The 26646-nt window shown below is 37.3% G+C and overlaps 2 protein-coding genes across 4 annotated transcripts; both read right to left on the reverse strand.

Moving 5' to 3' along the window:
• Positions 1-1177: 1177 nt before the first annotated feature.
• On the reverse strand, positions 1178-4818 carry LOC115670966 (bark storage protein A-like). The gene is made up of 7 exons (XM_030592391.2): positions 4729-4818; positions 4094-4253; positions 3220-3507; positions 2727-2794; positions 2429-2584; positions 1883-2134; positions 1178-1533 (listed from the first exon to the last, which is right to left on the reverse strand). The coding sequence occupies exons 1-7, from the start codon at positions 4816-4818 to the stop codon at positions 1192-1194; spliced, it is 1356 nt and encodes a 451-aa protein (XP_030448251.2). The 3' UTR covers positions 1178-1191.
• Positions 4819-7130: 2312 nt separating this feature from the next.
• Positions 7131-11247, reverse strand: LOC115671262 (transcription factor bHLH68-like). Of its 3 annotated transcripts, none has more exons than XM_030592778.2 (8): positions 10667-11247; positions 10095-10479; positions 9755-9829; positions 9412-9477; positions 9138-9203; positions 8939-8995; positions 8622-8666; positions 7131-7538 (listed from the first exon to the last, which is right to left on the reverse strand). In XM_030592778.2, the coding sequence occupies exons 1-8, from the start codon at positions 10927-10929 to the stop codon at positions 7398-7400; spliced, it is 1098 nt and encodes a 365-aa protein (XP_030448638.2). In that variant the 5' UTR covers positions 10930-11247; the 3' UTR covers positions 7131-7397. The 3 variants fall into 3 exon arrangements, with proteins under 3 accessions (XP_030448638.2, XP_056162119.1, XP_030448639.2); XM_056306144.1 differs by having other exon boundaries at positions 7131-7541; XM_030592779.2 differs by lacking the exon at positions 8622-8666 and having other exon boundaries at positions 7131-7541.
• Positions 11248-26646: the final 15399 nt, after the last annotated feature.

Here is a 26646-nt window from a genome sequence, read left to right on the forward strand (position 1 = left end):
ATTTAGATTAGAAATCACCGATGTGGACACCGATCATCCTACGTGGCACAGTTGGCGCTATTATGGACATTTTAAAATAATATTATAATAACTTTTTAAATTTTTTATAATTTTTTTCTTTTTTTCTTTCCTTTTTTTTTGCCTTCATTTTGGCCAGTGACCCTCACTAGCTGCAAGCGAGGCAGCCTTGGCCTAGATCGTGGCCACGCTGATTTTGGGTGAGCGGCCCTTGCTAGGGGCCTGTGAAGGCCATGAAGAGAAAAAAATTAATAAAAATTCAAAAATTTATTATATTGCTGATGTGGAATATTCAAGTTGGATAATCAATGGTGTTAAGTAAAGGGGGGCTAGATTTGGGATTTAAATGAAAGTTTTTGATTTTTGCGTGAGACAAAAAAAGGTTGGGCCTAGAATTGTCACTCAATCTAAAGTTTGTGATTTTTTACGAGACAAAAAAAAAAAGTTTGGGCCAAAATTTTCACTCAATATAAAGTTGGTGCTTTTTTTTGGAAATATGAGGCAATGGTCAAAACTCAAACCTTTGAATTATGGGTTAAAATATATCAACAAAATTCAAATAATCGGACGACCAGATGCCGATATTTTTTCTCTCTTCATTCTAAGTCTTTTTATAGACCATTAAACCACGTGGCTGTTTCGAAATTTGGGATTGGATTTATCAATGATTAAGCTTGAGATTGTTAGGGCACTATATGAAAATATAGGATTTATCAAAATCCACTCGAAAGTTGTGCCCTCTAAAATCTTGAGCAAAATCTTACGGTAGGGAAAAGTACTCTAGAGGTCTGAAATTTGACGCACAAATGTAAAACCCTAAATTTTTGAATTGATGCAATCAAGTACTAAATCTTTAATCTACCGAAAAAAGGCACAACATAAGGAAGGCATTTCGAGAGATTGAATTTTCAAAGGAATGAAATAGTATTTATGAAAATATTTATGATTATTATTGAAAACCCGAGTCAAGTGTTAATAATGTTCGGTCACCGTTCAAGTTGATAATTGGACTATTTAAACGAAAACTAAAACAATTGCGATTCGAGCTCAAGTAAATAAAAGCTCGAGCTTGACTCTACTTGAGAAAATGCCAACCATAGAACACGAGGGAGGGCAAAGATCAATACTAATGTTTTCCTCAACAATACAAGAAAGCAAACGTTGATCGGTGGATTATGAGGCCAAGAGGGAGATGAACTTGATCATGGCGTCAACGGCATTCTGAGCGGCGAGAGAGGCGAAAGTGGAGGCCTCGTTGGAGAGCGAGGAGCCACCGCCGGCCAAGTCGGAGAGAGACCTGAAGGCGATGAAGGGCATGTCGAGCTGGTGACACACCAGAGCAACGCCTGCACTTTCCATGTCGATAGGAGTGGCGTTGAACTTGGATCTCAAGAACTCTCTATAAGCTTTGTTATCCACAAACACGTTGGCAGTCACTCCCCTCTCCACTCTCACCACCCTGGGTGATCTTGGCAAGCAGGTTGAAGAGTTCACACAAGCCCCTAGCTTCAAATCCTGCATATCATTTAAACCAGATTAATGAATTGAAAGGCATTTATTCAACACTAATGTGGCATTACAATACATTATTGAGAGGGAAGCAATGTCTACTGTTGCCTAAAGTTTGGACATTGGTCCCACATTAAGCATGCAATTCAGAAGGCCTAGAGTTTCAGCAATTCGGATTTTGAAATCGCCTAGACTATTGAAATCAGCATGCTCGTGTCTCGCATTTATTCGAAACTTAGCCAAACGAAGGACATCTTTTACATTCTTTTAGCGCGAAAGAGTTTCGTAAGGTGCCGAAAGCGGCATTGCCTAGTGTTTTTGGAGGTAATAAGGCGAGAATACGCAAATTAATTACCGTGATTTTCGCCGATAATCCATAGTAGCTCTGGTCAACGGGAACCCAGAAGGCGTGCTGTCTGACTTCAGGAACACCGTCGATTGGGAATACCTCTTCGCGCTGATACCACACCCTGTTCAGAAAATTTCCCACTCCCTCCCCATTTTGACTCACGTTGTTGTAATCAGAAAATTCGAGATACCCAAATTCCCTCGTGTCGTCCCCATTTGATTCAAAAGCCAGCTCGTGCTCAGGTCCGTCGCCAAATCGCTGCACAAGATCAAATAGGGTGAAGATTTACAATGAAAACGGTGAGGCCCAAGCTAGGCTTGACCATAATTTCGGTCGGTTTCGTCCTGAAAACTTATGATGACAAGTAACAAGTTAGGCTTGACCTATTGCCTCTTCTAGATGGGTTGACTCACCTGATCGAATCTAAGTTAAACACCTATTATAGGAAATTCATATCGTAGTTTCGATACATTCTCGTTCACATAGTACTGTTCTTGCGCGATTGATAACTTAATGCGGTTTTTAAGGTGATGATCAACAAAATTTTGGTACCTGCCAATTCCAAAGGCCGGTGTGAGCCCAATACTGAGGAATAGTGACATCTCCGATTTGGAGTTGAGGATTTGCATTGCCTGCAATCCCGTAGTGCACTACTCCTTTCACATTAAATAGAGCGAGAAGCAATTCTGTGGTTATGCCTGCATTAAGCTTCAAAAGCAAAATTAAAGAAAAAAAAGCAGGCTTTATCAGGAAATTATCATGATCAAATAGACCAAATTCTTAAAATAAAGATTGGGAAATGAAAAAGGGAACAAGAAGATGAATTAAATGCATATTTAAATATACATACCATGCTCAATCCGGTCATGACAATTACGACCTTCTTATTTTCCACCTTTCCGAATCGAAATCTCCTTCCTGTGTGACATGAAATTACCCATGAATTTGGTTTGGGATTATGTCTTGTCCCCTCATATTGAGTCCAATTTAGTTCGTGAATTGTGCACGTGACGTAGTTGATTCATGCCGTAATTACATAAAACGTTCAGACAGTCTAAAAGTGAACCAAAATGATATACCAAAGTTTTGTTCACAAGCAATATCGAGATAAACTTAAGTGGTCAAATCCAAAGTAGGATAAAATTGAATGAAAATGATTGAGCTTAAAGCGTTGTTAGTGTTGTGTTTCCTCAAATGAAGACACAAACTCTGAACTCATGAACTTAATTGATATGTGGGAATAATTTCTGCTAGAGATTAGGTAAATTGTGAATAAGAGCTCAAAATGATCGGAGGACACACAAGATGTACGAGTTGAGACCACAATTCTAATTTTCCTTTACCTAATATATCCAAGTAAGGGAAGTTTGGATCGGCTCGAAAGCTTGGAGATCGGAGAAGAGGGTTCATCTCGAAAGAGTTTGGCACGATCACAGCAATGTATGGACCTCGATTGTTCATCATTCTGATCTTCACCCTCGAGCTTAGAGGGACTGTGCCATTTGCCGTCTTGATCTTTCCAGCAACCACGCCCAAAGCAAGAAGCCCCATAAGCATTGCCACTCTCAAAAGGACTCGCCATCCTTCAACACTTCCAACTCCCAAAATCAGATGGCAAAGAGAATCAGAAATTCAGTACGCTCAAGGTGTGAAGTTAGAGATGCGAAGCGTTGTACTTATGGGGAAATTTGGTCAAATTATTATGAATGAATTCGTCGGCCTCATCATTTTAAGTTGTGTTTATTGCCTCGTGGCCCTCGTGGCTTTCAAGTATACAATTTCTTGGGCATGGCGCGGGTGGAGAAGTCGGCCCTAGGATCACTCCACGAGGTCCACATGTTGATGGGCTACTTCATAGTTTATTCCACTCTCATCCCACGAGTAATAGTTTATTAATCATGCATTACTTTTTGGTTACTTAAAAGCAATTGGTTAGGAGCCTAGCATCTCGAATTTGATTAATGATATCTTTCACTCAGAATAACTTATATTAAGTATCATGTTTATTGCCTGTGTATGGAGCCTCGCCCGGTAATGAGCATAAAAATTTGCATGTAATTCGTGCGATTAATAGAATTTTTTTTGGTCGAAAGAAAGATTTTATTCATCATAATAATATTCGAGAGATACATAAAAGGCATACAAGTCTAATAAATCCCAAACAACTGAGGAACAAAGTAAATATTAGAATGCAAATAACAAAACACAAAGCATGACCTGCAGTTAAAAGCACACTCTCATCCCTCAAGAACATATCTGTCACCGTAAACATTTGGCGGCCGATCACCAAATTCAGCGATAAGCACACGTCGAGATCCCCTACTCCATTTGCAATGACTTGCGGTTTGCATCTTGGTTCAACGTCCTCATCACCATCCTGTGTAGAGATACCAACATTAATATATTGAAAGAACACATATCAAATACTGTAAGGAACTCCTAGATCTAAACCTAAATCTAAATCAGGAGAGTAAAACCCCCGATTCTAGACCTCAATCTAAATCGAGAGAGAAGAGCGGTCTAATCTCGGAGAAGTTGTGAAGACATGTCACGAACATCTTCCTCAATGGCTGTCGATTAAACAAATGGCCGAATTGGACTCTATATTCACTCAAGATCAGCTGCAGAAATTTATTCACACACACAATCACTCGAAATATGCGGACATATAAATTTACGCGTAATTAATTGGATTGATTGTTATAAAAGTTCGAATATCGCATAGGACCGCTTAAATCCACTCCTATTTTGGCTCCAGTCACGCTCCTAAGAAATAAAAATTTACAAAAGTACCCAAATTTGTGGGTCTCGCAGTCCCATTTCTTTGTTTTACACATTTTGCTTGCACAGACCCCGCATCTCTCCTCTCCTCTCCTCATGGCTCGTGGATGGTTGCATATTTCCCATCTCTGTCCTCTTAGCTTCGAGTTCCAAGCTCGCATCATCGTGATTGTTGCGATCAAGGCTGCTCGAGGTAGTCGATCGGATCAAGCTCGATTCGAGGTGGTGAGTGCTCGGCAATAGCCTCCACCTCCGAGCATGGGGCGGTGCGAGCAGAGAGAGGTAGAGAGAGAACGTCTAGGCTTCTGTGAGACTAGGGACCCGTAACTTAGGCAATAGGCATCCTTTTCGTTCTAACTCCTTAAGGTGTGTATGAAGCCAAAATGAGAGTGAATTTAGCGTCACCCTATCGTATATTATACGAAAGATTTGAAAAGGCAAATAGTCATAAATACTTTAATTTCTGATTAGTTAGCCTCAATTCTTAATTTATTTGTCTCGAAAGGTGAGATCGACAGGGAACCAATCGAAACATGACAATGAATGGCAAATATCTTCGTTGACCAGACAATAATCTTTTTTCCCGAATTGACACATAAGGGACTATGTTTGGCATTTTCTAGTGGCGAATTGTTTGATTTCCGAAAATAAAACTCCCTCAAGATGGTATCAAATGCTGATTAAATTTTTTTTAAAAGGGTAATTTTTCTTCTTGGAATCTAACTTAAATTACACAAACAATCGCATTTCGGTCGATGCAATGTTCTTCGGGAATTCGATCTTGTCTAGACAAAAAGGAGGAAAAATAGAAGGCAAAAAAGAGGGACGAAAAGTAATATCTCTAAAGCAAAAGCGAGAGGGACCCGCCATTACCATGATTTCAACTTTGAAAAGGGCACGATGGCTATGCCAATTCCCACCATTATTGCTCTCGGAAAAGGACCAATGATGCTGTCGAGCTAATGTAAACTCTCTCCTTTTCTTTGATTTGTCATGATCTGCGTCTACAGCAGATGTTGTCTTGGAGAGGACAAGTCAAAAAAGCCCTGCGGAGTCTCCATGGATAATGTCTTGCTGCAAGGACATAGCGAGAGTCAAGAATCTGAGGTAAATTACTGTCTCAAACTATTGCGAAAGAACAAGGTGTCCTCCTAGACAGACCAAGACAGGCTAGTAAGAGCAAATGTATTGAAAGTTATGTGAAGTAGATTCAACTAGAAAAGGGAGTGTCACAAGGAAATTGTCATGAACTTAAACCTTTGATGAATCATGGGTTAAAAAGCATGAACAAAATTCAAATAGTCAGTGGACCCGATGGGGATCTTTTCTCTCTCTCCATTCTATGTGTTTTTATAGACCGTTGAAACGTGTAAATATGGGTTGTTTCGGAACTTGCGATTGGATATATGAACGGTTAAGATTGAGATTGTTTGGTTGTATGAGAATACAAGATCTCCATCCCTAAGGACCATCTATTTCAAGACAATGTCTACTCGAAAGTCGTGTCATGTAAAAATATTTAGCAAAATCTAATCCTTGATAGGGAAATGTACTCGAGAGGTCCGAGTAATCGATTCCTTGATCTTTGATGCAATCGAATATTAAATCTTTAATCCTATGAAAAAAAAAAAAGAGCAATATAAGAAAGCGATCTTGTAAGGAATTCCCGATTTCCACTTAGCAAAAATTTAGTATTGATGATTGAAAAGATATGATTGCACTTTAAAAAAAAGACGTTTAGAACTTGTTTGTAATGTTTGAAAGGTGTTGTAATCAATTGTATTGACGGCTTCTCATAAACTTTTTCCCATTTTTGTCCTCTAGCTCGCACCATTATTTGATTTTGCTCTCCATCTCTTTCACGAAATGAAATTTTATAATTTCTCATGTTTTGAATTAGTACTTCCTTTCGACCAAAAAAAAAAAAACTAATACTTCTTTTGACCAAGAAAACAAAACTAGTACTTCGATTTCCACCAAAAAAAAAAACTAGTACTTCCATAATTCCTCATTAATATCTCAACTAAATCGATGACACGATATATTCTGGCCAACAATATCATTTCTAGTGATGATACCCAGCATAAACATAGTGAATTTGGCATCGATCTTTGCCTATGGATTTTCTCATCGGTCTTTTCCAGCAATACAATAATCTCCGCAAATTTGAGAATCTCATATCGACTTACGGAATAATACGTTGTTGGCAACCTTGAAAGTGACGTATATGAAGTTAGATGCGTTGTTTTGACCATGTCCCGTCAAAAAATGCAATGTTTTAGAACGATATGACTTGACACAAATTCATAACACGGAATTTGACAGGTGAACACAAACTACGGCTCGAGAAGAGCCATCCCAGAGCTAAAGTTACATGGCTTGCAAAGCTCAACCTGCTATGCTAACGACGAAATGATTTGCAAATTGAAATGCAAACACCTTTGCTAGGCATAATAATTACAGCAAAAATGCATTTGAAAATAACCACTAAATTGAAAGGATGAGCTAGGTTGATTAATTCAAGGATGCCCTTATCCCCGAGATACACAGCACAAGATGACTCCATGTTTTTTCTTTTCCATGATATATGGCATCATGAGCAATCAGCCTTTCACATTTTTTTTCTATTTATTTATTTCCTTAGCAGATTGACGGCTCGTGATGTTATATCAATTGATCATGAAGCTTCTTGCTGCACTATTCTCCATAAAACCCCCCAAAGTTATTAAAAAAACAAGTCTCATCGTAGCCCTCCTCCTCCAAAAGCAGAGGCCCAGTAGTCTGCTCCATTGTCGCTTCCTACTTGGAGCGTGCACGAGACCGGGACTAGACACAACCCTCTACTCCTCAAACCATTCTCTGGCTCTTCATTGATGGATTCCTGCTGAAAATGTCCAAGAAGAAATGAGAAGGATATGAGTTTGTTGATCGTAATGACTGTCATGGTAATCCCAAACTACTACAAAATAATTGCAATTTCTAAGTCTAAGGATCTTTAGGATAGGCTTTTAACAGCAGATTCATGAAGTAGTAAACTCTTCCCATGCTGTTAATTAATAATTATTCACTGTTTATCTTAGTCTTACCGATTTTTATCGTGATTTTCTGTATTAAAGATCATTCGGTAGACTATACACAGTTATGTCCATCATCACAACATCAATCAAACTACATGACAACTTTCTAGCAAAAAAAACAGAACAACATGACAACTTCCAAGCAGTGAATGCATTTCAGCATAGGTGGTCTAAAAAACTATAGAACTTTTTTCCCATTTTGTGTATGTTATGTAAAATAGGTTTCCTTTTACCCATCACCGATGGAAGAAATCGATACGCAAGCAGCATCCTTTCTTATTAACAAGTGCCGTGCATGGTGGTTATTTTGCTTTTCTTGTATGCTGGATGCTAACAAAAGAAGACTCTTTCTGGGGCATTTCTACAATGGGTGATTGTTGGATCGCAAAAGAATAGATTTCGGTTATCCATTGAAGATCTTTGAAATATTTGTGTAGTACGACATTTTGTGTGGGAAGTTCGACAAACTGCAGGAGGGCCTGATGGACCATAGAAACCCCACATGTTTGTGTATCGATCTCACATCCATGACCGTGCATTGGGAATTAAAATCCATTTTCGAAAACGATACTCCTCTTTACCTTCTTCTTTAATGAATATATACATTTTTGTAGATCTGTGTAAAAAGCTAAAAACAGTCTCTTTGTTCTCAAAGTAAGTTTATAAAGCTGAAAAAGAGATTGCGAAGTCTTTAGTCAATCTGGATTGTCTACTTTAATCAATCTAAACTGATGAAAAATGACGATGTCTTTATATAGGTGTATAGCTTCTTTTAGTCTTTACAACATTAAACTGAACATATTTTTAGCTTTCCCAAAAAATAAAGGTAAATATACCAGTTACTCTTAAGTCTTAAGTATTTAAGGGATCCAATAAAGCACTCATACCTGACCCGAATCCTCAGAAAACATAGAACTCCTCTCTCCTCGAACCTTGCATAGAATTTAGAACTTCAATCAGTAAAATTTGTAATATATGGTTAAAACAAAAGTAACTTGCACATGCGCGCGCTTGCGCACGTCTGAAAGCAGAAAAAATTTCAGACGGGAAAAACAATGTATTTATTACATGTTCCTTGCCTTCTATGTATCATATCACTGGCAGAACAAGTATATAGTTCTTCTTTTCACGTGTTAGAGACAATGCAATTTTTTTTTTGTTTTCCAATAAGAAGTTAATGCTCGTCAAAATAATGATTTCTTACAGATTGATGGTGTCTCGGTTTTCCTGAAGCACTGCCCATGTAGGGCGAACTGAGCGCCTGCGAAGAAGAGTTAAACAAGAAGAATATTTAGTACTTCCATAACTATCAAGAGAGACGTCATCACTAAGTCCATGGTTTGTTTTTCTTTTTGCATATAACCAAAAGGATTTGGAATATAAGCTAAAGAAAAAGCAACCACCTCAATTTGATTCTGAAGAAATCTGATGTACCCAATAGCTTCTAATAGTACTGAAGCTGTGTCAGTCTGCAAAAAGATCCAACAAAAAAATAAAGCGAGAAAGAAGGAAAGAAAACCAGTTACAAAGTCTTATATATTCACTTCTTCTAGATCTCATAATCACAAGAAGGAGAGACAAAGCTTCATATAATCTTGAAGAAAGAAAGAGAGAACTAATTGCTCTTGAAAGAATTAATAATGCGACATAATTTTACATGTCTCCAACATTTAATACCTTTCCAAATGGGGAAACTAGCTGGTGCAGGGATGAGATTCTGTCTCCTAATTTCTCCTTCCTCACCTGTTTCAAAAACCCGAAAAAAGGGAAAAAATGATTGAAAAAATGAAGCAAGATGTGTTTCGTAAAAATTATTGGTCACCCTAAATCCACTTTTCACATTTTCTGCTTTTTCCATCTCTCTTTTTCACTCTATTGGAAAGTAAGATGTTAGCCTATATGAGAGATTGATGCTGCTGGAACAAGTGGACAATGAGAGAGAGCCAACACTACCCATTACGCGCGCGCGCGTGTGATAGAGAGAGAGAGAGAGAGAGAGAGAGAGAGCATGATTAGGTACCTTGAAGGTATTAGATTGGCTGGAAGGCTGGACCTTAGCTTTCTTTTGTGCCCCACCAGTTGCATTGCTGTTACACTGATGAAAGAGCAAGAAAAATAAAAAAAAAACGGCATCAGAACCTTATTAATCTAACAACGATCTCCAGTTTTTAAGTGAAAAACATAAATAGCATGACTAGAGCAAAACCCACTCTTTTTATTGTTTGGGATTTTCGAACTGATTCACAAAGTCAGTTCTAGTCAATGTAACATGCAGTTATTCAGTATTCACCAAATGAAACTAAAGAAAATTATGGACACACAATCTCTCGCTATCCCTTTCTTTTTTTCAAACTCCTCACCTCAGAAGATAGATCTGGTGGGGTTTGCCTCTTATTAACTGACTTCTTGTTTGAGAAATCCAACATGCTGCTGCTGAAACTTGTGGTGACACATGACTTGGGTGGTGAACCAGGAATCATAGCATGGTGATGATGATGAGACCAAGCAGACTTGTTTGTTGTCCCTTGAAGAGCATGATGATTACTTGTTGCACGCCCATACATACTGTAGCTGCTTGCTGAATCTTCCTGCTTCACATGAAGATGATGATGCTGATTGTCGAGAGCAGAAGCATCATTTGGGGATTGCTGAAGCACTTGTTGCTCCTCCCAATCTTCCGCCCTCTTTTCTTGAAAGTAATTCATCATCCCAATACTCTTATCTTCTTCTCCAACCAATCCACCCCTAAAATACACCACATGACCCACAAATTAAGCTAATATACATATATCCATACATGCAAATTCATGTGAGTTCTTTTACTGATACTTGGAGAAAGTTGTCCTTATTTTTTTATTACATGGTCAGGAAATTGAAACAAAAAAGACGGGAACCTGAGAGAGAGAGAGAGAGAGAGAGAGAGGTTTTTTACATGAGGAGTTGGCTCAAAGACGCTGGAAGCTGCTCTTGGTTAACACTATTATTATTATACACCCAGGAAGGATTGAGATGAAATAAGGAAGAAAAAGAAGAAGTGGGTGGGTATTGAAGAAAGAGGTTAGGAGAGGAAGAAGAAGAGTGGCAAAAAGGAGAGCGTGGTGGTGGAGGATTGATGTTGTTCCACCAGTGATTGGGGTTTCCGGACATCATGTGCTGCACTGGTGATGAGCTCTGCATATAAAAACCTTGCTTCATGCCTCTCTCTCTCGCTCAAACCCAAGAAACAGAAAAGGAAAAGTCTGCACAAATATTTCACACTTGATCACTTCTTTGCCCTCTTTCAATCCCCCCTCTCTCTCTGTGCGCTTCTTCTCTGTCTTTCTCTCCTTTTCTCCTCTCCCTTGAAGGATAGTGAAAACGGGGAGTGTGTAAGCAAGCCTTTGTGGAAAACTTTGGGAGGTCTTCTGGGCCTCTGATTAAATAGAGGAGGTGATGTGTTGCAAAGTAAAGTAGACTGTGAGTGAGAGAGAGACGGAGAGACTCATTGAGCAATGAGAACCCTTTTGGTGTCTTTGGTTCCCAACTTTACTCTTTAAAAATATTGCCCGCTTGTCCCTTTTTTCCTCTCTTATTGCCTTTTTTTTTACGTGTGCTTTCCTTTTTCTTTCCCTCTCTTGCTTTTGGGTTAATTCAAAAAAAAAATACAAACTTTAGGTCGAGCGACAATTTTGGCCCAAACTTTTTTTGTTCCATAAAAAAGCATTAACTTTAGGTCGATGGACAATTATGGCCCGAACTTTTTTTTGTCCCGTAAAAAAGCACCAACTTTAGGTCGAGAGACAATTCTGGCCTGAACTTTTTTTTGTTTCGTAAAAAAACACCAACTTTCATTTAAATCCCAAATCTGGCCCTTATTGACTTAAAATCATTGATTTTCCAACTTGAATATTTCACCTTAGCAATAAATCCATGTGGCTTGCTGACTGGATTTAAAGCATTATTCATTGTCTTATTCTCTGAACCACAGCTTCAAGAATAACGGTGAAACTGTTCGTCTCCTTTACTTCACTGGCAAGTCAAAAATATCTCCAGATTGAATCTTTCTGGCCAAACTTCGTCGTTTTGTCGTAATTTGAAGCTGTAGACCACCGCCCGTCGACAGACGCCATGGAAAAGATTCGCCAGGCTCACCACCGTAATTTTTTTTCTCAAACAAGGGTAACTTCAGACAGAAAGTCAATGGGAGGCCAAATTTGGGATTTAAATGAAAGTTTGTGCTTTTTTACGAGACAAAAAAAAGTTCTGGCCAAATTGTCCCTCGACCTAAAGTTGATGCTTTTTTATGGGACAAAAAAAAGTTTGGGCTAGAATTGTCCCTCGACCTAAAGTTGGTGCTTTTTTATGGAACAAAAAAAAAATTTGGGCCAGAATTGTCCCTCGACCTAAAGTTTGTGCTTTTTTTTTTAATTAACCCCTTGCTTTTTTCCTTCCTTTTGCTACCTTTGTCTCAAAGTCGGACGGGAAGGGTAATGGCATTTTCTTTTCTTTGGGGGGAGAAAAATTGGAATTTATTGGATGGACTACAATCACCTTGAGTGCAGGATTCTCCCATCCCATCTATGACAGGTGTCAAGCTGGTAATGTTAAGTAAAGTAATTATTATTTATGGTTTGGTGAAGTAGTAACTTTTAAGTTAGTATATGTATTAGATTAGTAGAACTTACATATATATGTATCGCTCACGAATTCTACAAATTAGAAGTGGATTGTGCTTTTTGTTCATACAATTAAACTTTAGAAGGTATATAGATAATTTTCCGACAAAATACCAAACCAAATAACATAAATCTTAACTTTTGGAGCATTAATCCCACGCAAGGGAGCATCGACTCTTAGGCTCGGAAGTCACGCTAACTTGGAATAACCCTTTTGGTCCATTCTCAATTTGACTCCAAAAAGTTCGAACAAGTGTAAAATATATTCTCGTCACCTGTTAGAATCTTGTCCTTTAAAAAAAAGTTATTTCCTCAAATTTTTTAAAACCCTTATTCATTAAAGGATTGTCGTAGGTCTCAAAGGAGTTATCTTAAAGAATGATAGTTTGATCATGAGGCAAATAGTTTTTGGGGCTCTACCTACTAGCAGAATAATTACGGCGTGAAAAACATCTTCAACGAAATTTCATTATAGCTAGCAATGAAATTTTGGGGTTTCTAATGTGCACTCCACTTAAAAGCTCAAAGCAAAAACGAAATCAAGTAGATAAAACTAGAGAGAGATTCTTCGTTTTCTTTCTCTTCTGTTACCGACCAATTGCCAAGAAAAAAGGACAAGGGGTGATGACGAGGAAGACAAGATTTATAATTTGGGCGATGAAAGTTTTGACGTTGGTGTTATTCGGAATGGTGTCATCTTCATGGACAGGGAATTGAATGATGGATACCCTGCAACCATATGCTTTTGTATTTTATATCTAACGGTATGAACAGATAAGTGTCTGAAAGCTGAATGCGAGGATGACCCGTGAGAGAGAGAGAAGAGGAGAGAGGACACCCCCACACTTTCTCAGAGAGGGTCAAAATCTAGGGTTTAGAGATTCCTAATTGATTTTGAGATATTCGAGAGGATGCTAACGGCATTATTAATAACTAAAATATCGATTTTCCATGACAGAGCGTAAGCGGATGCGTCGCCTTTGAGTACCTGATCAAAATTCAACACTACCGGTGTTTGATCTGTCGCCCTTGTTCTTTGATATGGGCATGTCTTGATTTTGGAGAGAGCTTGTTATGTCGTATTACCTATATCATGCGGCACTAACGTTGTCATTAACACGATCGAGTGATTAATTTTCAGTCTGACTTGAAAGAGAACTCGCCATCGGCTTTAAAAAGTTACAACAGACAAGCTCATTTGATTGGGCGCATGACTCTACATGAACGCGTCACGGTGATGTGAAAAAAGGATGTGGATAAGCAAAGGTATTGTACTAAAGTCTATGATCAATGTAAAAGGGTTGTTTATTTCTTTGCTTGAGAACTCAAATGGCTGAATCCCATTTCCTTGATACGGTCACGTCCTGATTTTGGAGAGAGCCCATTATGTCATTCTGCCTATATCATGCGGTACTGACGTTGTCATTGACATGACTGAGTGATCTAATTTTCAAGCTAGCTTGAAAAGAGAACTCATTGTTGGCTTTAAAGAGTTACAATAGACAATTTCATCTGATTGGGCACGTGACTCCACATGAACGCGTCACAAATGGTACAAAAAAAGGACGTGGACAAGCAAAGGTACTGCGCTAGAGTCTTTAATCAATGTAAAAGGGTTGTTTTCTTTGCTTGAGGACTCAAATGGCAGAATCCCAATTCACGTGCATGTAAGTCAAGCTCATCAGATCATTTGAAATGCGGTGATGGACAGGAGCACCACATGAAAGACTACTTCCCTCGAATATAACCTAAAAAAACTTTCATTCATTCGAAGTTACTCGAGCATGAATTTTTTTCTCCATTTCTTCCTTAGTTTCGATGAACATTCCGCACAAGAATATTAAAATGATAAGGACACGACAACAGAAGCTAAAATATGAATAGAATCATTCTCTCCGGCGATTGTTTATGCTCATATTCCACGGCAAAACATTCCCTAAGCCCGCATTTTCACACAACATCCAAGCAAACAAACAAACAGACAAAGCCCTTGAAATCTCGAGCTGCTGCTTATTTGTTTTATCGGGACGATGAATTCTTTTGACGATTAAACAGTCTTTTTTAACGATTATCTTATGTGGGATGAATTGCGAGGTGGAATGTTTGGTCCTCACTGACAAAAGAATTTTGTCATGGGGCGCGATGTCTCATGTGGCATGCATCCTTTCCATGTAGCTTTCTTTATTTTTTAATCTTTGTCTCCCTCATATGTCCTTCTACAGAACAAACACGGAGCTAAACCAGCTCTCTCTTGTCCTCATCTCAGCCCCTTATATTCCTCTTTCTCTCTCTCTGTCTCTCGTGAAAATCTTTTCGATATTATGTAGAAACTATAAAAGCAACAAAGTAATAATCTTGATCACATGAAAGATGGAGGGACAAACCAAAATATCGTCTGTCACTTTATATAAGGATAAACTTATATCATCAAATTTAAGACCATAAGTTGTCATGTGAATCAGATAGCGAAAACATATGATTGAACAGTGTCATTTCATGTTCAATTTTTTTCTAGCCAAATACTTCTTGTACCATAGTAGGTTTTGCTTTCTGAAAACGGAGATAAAGAACTGAGCAACTGCTTACGACATATTATGGCTAAATGTATATATTGGTCACTCTGTTCAGGGCAAAACCATATTAATAAGAAAATGAATGATAACAATTTAATCTAGAATTCAATTAATTTGACATTGATTTGAAGAAATAGATAAGAGAGAAGTTCACAAGCTATTTTTTGGAACAACTTTTATGATGCTGAAGGGGTCGAATTGTGTGAAGGAAACTCAAACGTGATAAAGGATATACTCACCACCCGAGGAATCCACCCTATGATACACGGTGCATAACTCACCACTCAATAGAATCCACCAGAGAGATATTAAGCTCTAGAGATGCTCTTAATCCAACAGGTCAAATATGAAATTTCATTAATCAAAGCATTCTAAATCTCAAGGAGGTCCTAAAGGGATTTATATAGACTCAACTTGGAGCAACCCTCCAAGCTAGGCAATTTCCAAGATACCTTATCTTTTATTTTCCAATTAAGACAAAAAAATATATATGAAATCGAATCTTGACTCTAGAAGCATAATGCATTGCATTGGACTCAACGAGAACAAAAAAATACTAATGACTCAATTCTCGAGTAAAACTAAGTAGGACTTAGTAATTTGACCATAACTTTCTCTAGAAGACTCCTAGTTGCTTGAAACTTGTTGCATCAGAAACAAGGCACATCAGGTTGTACAACCATATATTATGAGAGCACATTAGACCATGGAATCATCATCAAAGCTCAAAAGAAAATGACCCTTGAAATTCTGTCCATAAAAATGAACTTCACCTGTTAGCAATTTTGCATTAAGTATTGAATAAGGCTTCCTTTGTTCATCGTGTTCTCTGTTAATCATGTCAAACATCTCCATCGTGGAAGGCCCTCTGTTCATTGTTGTGAGCCCACGCGAGGCGTTCAAGGTCGTGCAATCCACTGGATTGCTCAACCTTGGGTGGCCTAACCGACGCGACGTCTCGGTCGCACAACCCAGGTGACGCCTCGCCTAGGCCACTCAAGGTCCCGTAACCCTCAGTGCCACCTCACCTCGATTGCGTGACCTCAGGCAACATTTGATCTGCACATAAAGGGCTTGGGCGACCCTTGATATGGCGACATCCGACATGCCTCGACCTCGGTGACGCTTGAGATGGTGACCATCAGCCTTCGTGGCCCTCGATGAGTCTCACTGACCCTCGACTCTCTAGATCTTGCCTTAGCCGCGACCCTTTAGATCTAATAGATCTACGACTATCGATGATGCTCGGTGACCCTCAGCCATCGTTAGCGACCATCAGTGATAGTCTGCTGGCCTCACACGAACCTTGGTAGAGCTACTGACAACCTAGATCTGCAACATTGGAGAAGATGAACAGTCCCTTGAAAGGGCAACAATGGAATATGAAAAAACTAGTGAGGGCAATTTAGGAAGAAAAAAAATTCATTAACCTACAGACTTGTCTTTAAGTGCTGAAAGCTCAAGGCAGGTGGGGATCTGCTTTAGACTTTCAACTTTGCCAAGGCTAGCTTTTCCAAAGTAATCCTAGAAAAATTTGCCAAACATCCCAATTTTTTTCCAAAGGGGCTATAGTGGTCCAAAGCCCCCTAGGAAAGTGATTCCCGAAAGCACTTACAATGAATCACATGAGCTTTGTTTTTCCTTTGTAGAAGACAATGAACATAAGCAAAAAACCCTTTTTTTCTTTTTTTCTTTTTTTAATTTCAAAGCTAATTTGCAAAAATATACCTTTAGCCAAATGATATTTGTTTTGAGCAAATACACCTTGAGCTAAAGGTCTTTGGGCAAAGTTGAACCAAACGCAGCCAATTTGGGGAGATGACCTTGAGTTTTGACTTCATCATTTTGTTCTTAATCTTACAACACACGTAGAATTCAAACAATGATTAGGAGAGATGACCTTGAGTTTTGACTTAGCTATTAAAATTAATGAAAATATCACCTAATAGAACATAACACGGAGTAAAGAAACTGACATACCTTAAAAAATAATATCGAATTTGTGATGAAGCTAATAGTATTTAAACTCTTCTTTTCTAATTTTTATTTAATATGAGCACCAAACAAATTTCTATTATACGTCTACTTTAGCAAATACTTAAGTTCAAACTTTCAGGCTGCATTTTGTTTGTTCAATTCGACAAAAATACTTTTACGTGGTATCTTCAATGCTGATAGGTAACAACCTCAAATAACATAATGTAAAGAGTATAGACATTAATATCATAAACGAAAATAAACACATATCGAAATACGTTTATTATTTTGCATGGACCACTTAACTATTTGTTTATAATGACCCAAGACAAGTTATGTCCTAATTAATTGGGATAGAATACTATCTGAGTGATGAAGCTTGAATTTAGATTATGAATATTTCACAAATTAAGATTTCAGAAGATCTTAACCATTTAAAAGCATAATGGATCCATCGGATGTGGTTTTACATGCTTATCAATTATCGTTCGCAAGGTAAAATGCGTAGTACTAATCAACGTAAAATGGAGTTTGGAGGTTCAAAAAGTATTTTTCTCATTCAAAAGTGACACAATTTTTTGCTAAATTTATTGAGCTTCTTATTAAAAGTTTCTTTATGGATACCATAACACAATTTATTGAGGTCGAATATATATTTGTGATTGAAGAATCTTGAAAATTCGTACTTTTTATGTTATATAAATTTAGATAGCTTAACATTTGAGTAAGTGTAATCTACATGTTTAATTAACTAGTAAAATGGAGTTTGCAAGAGTTTACAAAATTTTTTCTAAGTAATAAGGAGCATAATCTTTGTTTAATTTCTACAAGAGAACTCATGGCAAGTATAATGCATATTCATATTTTGTCAATATTCTAAACAAGTTAAAGGAGTTAAATATATTTTCTTTATAAATAAGCCAGTGCTATTATCACATCTCTTTGAAAAAGAAAGAGTATACTTAAAAGTAGAGGGAATAAAAAATTTAGCTTATTGTAAGAAAACGGTTGTTCGGATAGTTATACTTGATTTTGCTAAACTATACATATAGCATATTCCATATACTGAAAAATTATTTAATAGCAATAAAATAATTAGTTTATTAGGTTTAAAACATTAAGTAATTGCTTTATGTGAATGATTAAATATTATGTGCAATTAATGAGAGAAATAGATGGATTATTTCCCTGATTCTAAGATTAAAAAAAAAATCGAAACGCAAACTACAATATAGACGTGCAATAGAAGTTCTAACAAATGTATTTGTTTTGATATATAAGCTATGTTTAAACAAGTGGATTTCAAAGAAGAAAATAAAAATCAACCTCACATAAATATTTATGTTTCATATAAATCAAGTTGTGAATATAATTTCTGAAGTTTTGGCTGAATTAAATAGACTAATCATATATTTCATTCTTATAGTTGGTTGAATCAATGAAACTATCTAAATAAAAGTTGTATCATTCAAGAATGTATTTTATTCGTAGTTGGGTAATTTTTGCTGAAAAACATATTATATTTAATTATATTTGGTTTAATTAAGTAACAATTAACATCATTCGAATTTATAGAATGTCATTTAAAAAGTATGCTTAAAACAAACTATATCCTTTTAAAATATATTTGAGATACTTTCTTTTCATCAATAGTTTTTGAAAAATTTTGAACTCAATAAAATATATTTAGGAAATCAAATACTTATCGTTAGTCGAATATGGCCACGGTGAGAAAATCATACCATGTGGCCACATTATTTTAAATGATAGATGTCTGACAAAATTATGCTTTGTGTCTAGCCATGTCATATTAATCGTTACTTTTCTATAAATTTTAATGCCGTTTCATGTTTATTTTAAATGGATCAAGAAATAAGAGATAAAACAACATAAGTATGAATATGTTGCTGTTTTTTTTTTTCATGCTAATGTTTTATAATGAGTTATATTATATTATTGTGTTCGCTTTTTTTTTTTTTGGTTATGAAAAACCAACTTGCATTCCAAAATAGGTTAAAAACTGATTTCATGGAGAAATTTTTTTTTTTTGGTCGAAGACTTCATCGAGAAATAAGAGCAAGTCGTTGTAGCTACTTTTACATTGGACTCTTTTTACGTTTACACATGAAAGAAATGACATGACAAGTTTCAACAAAGAATTTGTCCATGTGTATCCCCTTATCGCTAGTATAATAACCAAAAAGGGAAGATGGAAATAGACTGGACGATCCTTTTCGATTGAGAAGACGGTAGAAAAGTGTGATTTGTGTCGGTTTTCCTAGCAGAAGCACGTAGCACACTTTGCCACCAAAACCAGCACCAATCAAACTTTTCCCATCATCTTCTCGATCGAAAAGGATCATTCAATCTATACCCATCTTCTCACCGTAGTCATGATACCGACGATTAGATTAATTTAAGGCGATATAATTACTATCGACAAATTATTTGGTGAAACTCGGCATGTCATTTTCATGATGCACAAATAATGCTCATGGAAAAGGCGCTTTTTCTCCCGGTTCGGTTCCATCTTCTTCAATGCTTTGGATCATAGGATTCCTTCATCACAAGCTTGAAAATTCTTTGTAATCAATCCAATTATTTTACCCTTTCTTATGATCCCAAGACAGACTTACTTTACGACAATATATAAAAGAAAAACCAGCTTTATAGTACCTCTAAAAACCCTCGGTCTTGTCTTCTTTTCTTGGTTTAAACGCTAAGCAAACACAACAGGAAAAACTTGACCAAAAAAAAAAAAAAACACAACAGGAAAAAGAGAGAGATTCCGCACAACAAACATAACCTAGGTAAGCTATTCTAACATCACTATTCAATTGCACCTTTCTTTATTTCATTATGGTACGAAGATATGAGAAGTTTGATGCAATAATTGGCGGAAAAAGGAAATATTTTGTTATTATCAAGCGATACAAAAAAGAAAAGTGTTGCTTGATGTCTTCCAAGTGTGTTTTTGCCTCCGAAATACACCCATCAATCTCACATATCTGCTCTCACGAGAATTTGTTTGTAAATTTATTCCAGAAAATCGGAGAAATCACATAAACAATTGTAGAAACTTTATCTAAAATATTTTTGGAGACTTTATATCAATGTGGGAGAAAGTATAGAGATTACATATATTTGGAAAACTTATTCGGAAACCTAATTATAAAGGTTCGAACACTCGACTAGCCTCGGTTAGGCACACCAGAAACGAGACACCACTTGAGCACCTGGCTAGGCTTTGTCAAGCCCCTAGCACATCTAAGCATGAATAACTTGTCCGGCTTTGGCTATGCACCCACCTTTAGGTTAAGGCGCTTGCTAGTTGTTCGAGTGATTATCACGCGTAATCTTGATGCTCATCTAATCCTTCGAGCACATACCCTTGTCATGACTCTATAAATTCCACTTTCGAACGTTTTTGCTCATAGATCCACATTGCTTTTTAGATTGAGTTGGGTTCAAACTCGAGACATTATTTCAACGTCTCCGTGCAAGAAATCCCTCTCTCGTATCCTATGTAGGCTAGCTCCAAAACTTGCAATGGGACCTACCTATAGATGAACGAAAATATCATGGCTCTAGGCATACTTGGGAAAAACAAAAGTGCAACTGGCAAGTCCATTTAAGTGCGAGTCAAAGGCCATCGCATCTTTGAGCCAAGGCCAAATCAATCAAATTACTGTGGTTTTCCAATGGAAGGATGATCATATAAGCCAACAAAAAGACTCCTTTCCAACACAATTTACACTAATGATGAAAAGGAAATCATTTTCTAAAAATAAAAAAATAATCGATCACATCAAATATCCTACTAATCTTATAATCTAAATGGATGTAGGCTGTAATTCGGATGAAAAGAAAATCATTTCCTTAAAATAAGAAGATAGTCGATTCCATAAAATACTCCACTAATCTTATAAACTAATTAAACGCGAGCTGAAATTCGAATGGAATGACAAATCATGAGATTGTTTACACTTCGTGCTGCAAAAAGTAAAAACTCATATTGTGTATCCGATTCACAAATACCCGTTCATTTCTCAATCATTAAGTCGAGTCCACGTGATTCTTGAAAGGAATATCGATAACATAATAAATTTAAATCAAGAGGAGAGGGAAGTGGTGATAGCAAAGACCATCATTATTGATTTTTTTTTCTTTGTTGCATGCACTTTGCATTGTATCATTTCAAAATCATTTATTGAGTAGCATGCCTCTAAAAACAATATATTTTAGACTCACACTATAGATGATCTGCTTAGGAAAATATTCCTACTATTCTTTATAATATTATATTATGAACGCACTTTTAACGAATAATGCAAAATTTGTTCTTGATGACAGATTAGTGCGGGGGTCACGGTGTTTAATTATTTCCTATTAAATTATTTTCCTATCAATTATGAAGGACAATATCTCAGTAGTCAATTTTTTAAAGTACAATCGACGTGCCCTTTGAGAAATTAACAATTGACCGAATTCAACCGGGCCACACATCCCAATGCATCCACGTCATCATGCCCACTATTCTAATAAATTTTATTAATCCCCCTACAGGTTTTTCTTGTCTTCTTATCGATGGCATGTAAATTTCCCTAGATCAGGGTGAACCAAATAAGACCTGAATCGAAAGTCGCCGCCACCGACAACTCGAACCTAAGTTTGCGAAATTTTGTAACGCCCAATCGATCTCCGCCCGGCACTACCGTCTCTTAATCACGCCCCAATCGAGCAGCTATCATGGACATACAATTCGAGATCCATTGGATTCTAATGACCAATGCTCCCAATTTCAGTCAAACTTCGTGAAGGAAAAGGACAATGAGTGGTCCAATTTATATCACGAACCGTTTCCATTCATATGGTTGTGACTTAGGCGCCTAAGTAAAATCCAATGAGCCCAAAAAGAGACCAAGAAAATAAAGAAAAAAAGTGAGATCACATGCCTCCTTGCCAGAAATTGGAATTTTATCCGACCAATTGGGTTAATAAGTCTCCAAATAACAAGAAGACAAGCTACAATTTTGTCACCGGTCCATGGGCCTAATTCCAAAAAAAAGCATCAATTTTAGGTCGAGTGACAATTCTGGCCCCAACTTTTTTTTTATCTCGTAAAAAAGCATCAATTTTAGGTCGAGTGACAATTATGACCCCAACTTTTTTTTGTCTCATAAAAAATCACAAACTTTCACCATTATCCCAAATCTGGCCCCCTTGACGTAGAACCATTGATTATCCAACTTGACTATTCCAGCTCAACAATAAATTCATGTGGCTTGCTGAGTGGATTTAAAGCACTATTCATTATCTTCTTCTCTGAACCACAGCTTGATGAATAGCGACGAAACTGTTCGTTTTTTTCACTTCACCGGCAAGTCAAAAAGATCTCCATATTGAATATCTCTTGTTAGATTTCGTCATTTTGTCGTAATCTGAAGTAGTAGACCAGCGCCAGTCGATAAACGCCATGGACGAGATCCGCCAAGCTCACGGACATAATCTTTTTTCTCAAACAAGAGTGACTTCAAAGAGAGTCAATGGGGGACCAGATTTGGGATAATGATGAAAGTTGGTGATTTTTTATGAGACAAAAAAAATTTAGGATCAGAATTGTTACTCGACCTAAACTTTATGGTTTTTTTTAGAATTAGCCCCCGGTCCATGATGTGCCACGCTATGGTAGTGTGGTATTCTATACTAGGAAGAAAAATTTAAGAATGAGAAAGGCTGTACATTTACAAGACGATTTCTACACGTTCATTGATTTAATTCCTTATAGTGCTAAAATACCTATTTTATCTATATGGGATTTCGACATTTTAAACGGTCGTCAATAGGAGTATGATAAGAGTGGAATATATTTGTTAAGATGATTTGTAAGTTTTAAGAATTCGAGTGCTCTCCCCCGTGCATCTAGGTTTGGATCTGGCTGTCGACAAGGACGAAGATGAACAAGAATGGTTCTTTTTTACCTCCTCACTAGAGCGCCTGTGGAAAGCGTTCAAGGTAAAGGCTCGAGCAGAATAGTATCTCGAAAGATCGGCCGAATCTAGTCGCTGTGAAATATTCTCTGCGTGTGCGCATGATCTCTCTTTGCCAAGCACCTTATAGAAAATATAAGAAGTTCCCGACCGATTCGATTTGGACCCAAGAAGATTCTGTCTAATTTACTTTAATCTGTGTTTTTTTTTTTGGACATCATAGTCTTCACGCGAAAGCGCCAGGGATCATGACACAAATGATCTTTGAATTATGACCCAATGTACAAATTAGTCACTAAACCTTATTCCAATGCGTAATGTAGTTCATAGACTTTTGGTACATGTTTAATTTAATCGCTGAATTGTATGAAAATGTCCAATATCATCCTTGAACTTAAATGAATCGAAGGACGATATTGAACATTCTCATACGGTACCAAAGCCCAGAGATCCCATCGACCAAATCGATGGTTCAGCGGCGACACTGCATATCGAGCTAAAGTTCATGAATCGCATCAAACAAATTTAAAGTCCAGAGACCACGTCGTGCTTGGAGCCAAGCTTCGGGGACCATGCGTACCATTGACCTCGAATCGTTAGATGGTTTCGTGGTGTCCCCTAACGTCACGCTTCGTCATCGTAGCCTGGGGCTGCTGTACGCGCGTGCGACTAAAATACTTCCAATTTCTAAAAGTAGAGAGAGAGAGAGAGAGAGAGAGAGAGTGGGCCCGGGATGGCCGAGGTTGTCGGATAGCTCTGTGGGGGGTGGGGGCGTAGGAGCTACGGCTAGGCGTCGGGGCCGACCACTTGGATTAAAACGAAAGCGACGTCCCGTTTTGGACTGTACGGCCGGGGTGGTAGAGCCCGGGCCCACCCCCCAATTCCCTCTTACCGACCTCCAACGACTTCCTCTCTTCTTCTCTTTTGCCCTTTTTCTCTTCCTTTTTTCTTCCCTTCTTCTCCTTTTTTTTTTTTTTTTTGGGGTCAGGACTGCTGCCTCTGCTAGCCAGTCCATGTTGCCATCATTTTCTCATTTCAATTTTCCACATCAACCATGCTATTATCACAGCGAGTACATTATTGGCGGTTGGCTCCATTTCATTTTGTTTGATTTTTGACGTCATCAATATGTCAATCGTGACGTATTGGGCATCACGAGATGGAGAGAAGGCACTTCCCAAAGTGGGCAAGAACAAGTAAATTCATATTATTGCTTGAAATGGATATATCAGATCCCATTTTAATCGAGAACACAAAGACTTGCGTGTAATCGAGAACACAAAGACTTGCGTGTAACGTCGGTGATTTCGTGCATGATGTGATTGTAAAGAGAGAGTGTTGACCTCTCTATTAATGCTTTGGAGAGATTCTTTCGAAATGGAAGATGGGAAATTCCGATCGATCGAAGATTCCGACCGCTTTCCGATAAAATCCTCGTGAAAGCACGAGAATTGTCATGTGAAATCCATTGTAGCTGAAGCATATGGAGTTCATTTACATGTCACGCGTCCAGATGTTGTGGAATGACTTTTTTTTTTTTGGATAATGACATAAATGGTTCATGAACATTGATTCAATGTGCAGTGTCATCCATGAACTTTTAATTAGTTCAATATGGTCCATGACCTTTACTTTAATGTGCAATGTAATCCCTGGAAGACAATATTGAATATTTTCATCTAGTTTAGAGATCAAATTGAACACGTACCAAAAGTCTAGAGACCACATTGAACAATTTAAATGTTCAGGGAGGATATTGTACATTGGATTAACGTTCATGGACAACATTGAACAAATAAAAAGTTTAGAGATCATGTCATTTTCCTCTTTTTCTTTCTGACCCAAATGAAAGGAGATGCCATGCTTTTTGGAGAATCAAAATGGCCAGGGGTGATGTTTGAATACAAACCCTCCAAATAAAACTTCTAATTAAAACAATCTAATGCGAAAGAAGAAGAAGAAGAAGAAGAAGAAGCCTGACCCCCCTCCAACCTGCTCTTCTCCGACAACTTTGTTCTAGTAAAAATCGATTTGTCAAACAAAAGTGAAGATGAATTGGACAAACTCTAGCCATTAATTTAAGGCTGCCCAATTAGAGAATTATCTGTTTCACCGAATCTGAAAGTGACACTGATTCTCTCAATCTCATCTCTCTGTCTCTATGACATTTGGTTGACCTCCGTCTCCACGGTTAGGTGGTGGAAGCAGAGTCCCACTAAGCCCTCATCCTACGCTTGCTACAAACGCGGGGGGGGGGGGGGGGAGACAAATTTCCAGCAGTGATCATGTCATGTAATCATGATTCATGACCATATCTGTTGCTCTTCCTAAGGAGGTTCTTTTTAGGTCCTATGATCATTGTACACTTAAACTAAGGGTCCGTCGGTTTAAAAGAAAACTATTTTCGAAAAATTATTTTTTAATTTTTCGATATTTGGACGATGAAAAATTAATCGATCAACGGACTGAAAATAACAGGCTTAGATTGGGAAAAAACAACTTTCCCTTCTGACACGAAGGAAATCACTTTCCCTAAACCACCAAATAATTGAAAAGTGACCATTTTCATTGAAAATGGTTTCTGCGGAAAATATTATCTTTTGTCGTGAAGTTTGCAGTTAAACAAATGCACCTGTAATCCCCTATGCTAACCTTGCCGATTAATTGTTTTGGGAAATTTGGTAAGTTTATCGTTAAATGATTGTACGATGAGTACTTTGATGGCTATAATTTGACATGGAGACAGACACGCCGATGCGTGATGTTTTTGCGATAACAAACGAACAACTATATGTCACAGGTTTTGAATCAGGAGAGAACTTTATCGCGAATGCTGTAAACTTAGTTCCCATTTCAAGATTTAATCACGAAGTTAATGAGTGAGTGATGTATTTCAGCATATGGATGGGGTCACTTCATTATTGGATTTAGTCCTTGTTTGTTCTACTTTAAAGTTACGATTAGTTATCGATAAAATCAACATGATTAGGGTCGTCCGACGCAAAGGTAACATCATGCTTAAGACAAAATCAAGCTAATGATAGCAAGTGCAAGCATCCAAAATTAGCCTGCTTGACATGAAAGACGTAGTTGGAAAAATCTCAACTCCCAAGGAGTGTTGAATTGGTCATACTTACAAGCAGAAGTTGTGAAAATTCTCTGAGAGTATTGCCGATGTTCTAAATGATTAACCTCTTAAATGAAAACATTGTTTAATATTTAAATAGTTCGACAAAAATTAATTCAGTGTCATCACTTATTATTTCTCTTAGGGCTAGCTACATCGATTTAGTTAATATATGTTAGCAACTCCTATAGTTATATCTTGGGGAAATTGTTCAATCAGTTATAAACCTATAGTACGAATGCTAATTCAATTATAAACTTTTCAATTTTACCAATTTAGTCCCAAAAATTTGTACAAAATTCCAATATAGATGTTCTAGTCAATTTTCACAGAATATCGCGCCAAGATTTATGACTAAATTAGCAAAATTGATAAGTTTAAAATGAATTGATATCCGTACAATATACTTATGATCGATTGGATAATTTTCCCGTTATATATCTAATTTTTTTTATTTTTGTATTTGCTTTGTATGAATAGTTGCCAGTTGCTATGTACTCTTTTTGTGCAATATTGTGCATGCAACACATCAAGTCTAATCAAGAAGAAGATCACTCCAATCTGCAATTAATTACTACGATCTCTAGAGT

Source organism: Syzygium oleosum, unplaced genomic scaffold (genome assembly GCF_021117445.2).
Source record: "Syzygium oleosum isolate NSW1041296 unplaced genomic scaffold, Sole_v2.1 Sole_v2.41, whole genome shotgun sequence".
Classification (NCBI taxonomy): domain Eukaryota; kingdom Viridiplantae; phylum Streptophyta; class Magnoliopsida; order Myrtales; family Myrtaceae; genus Syzygium; species Syzygium oleosum.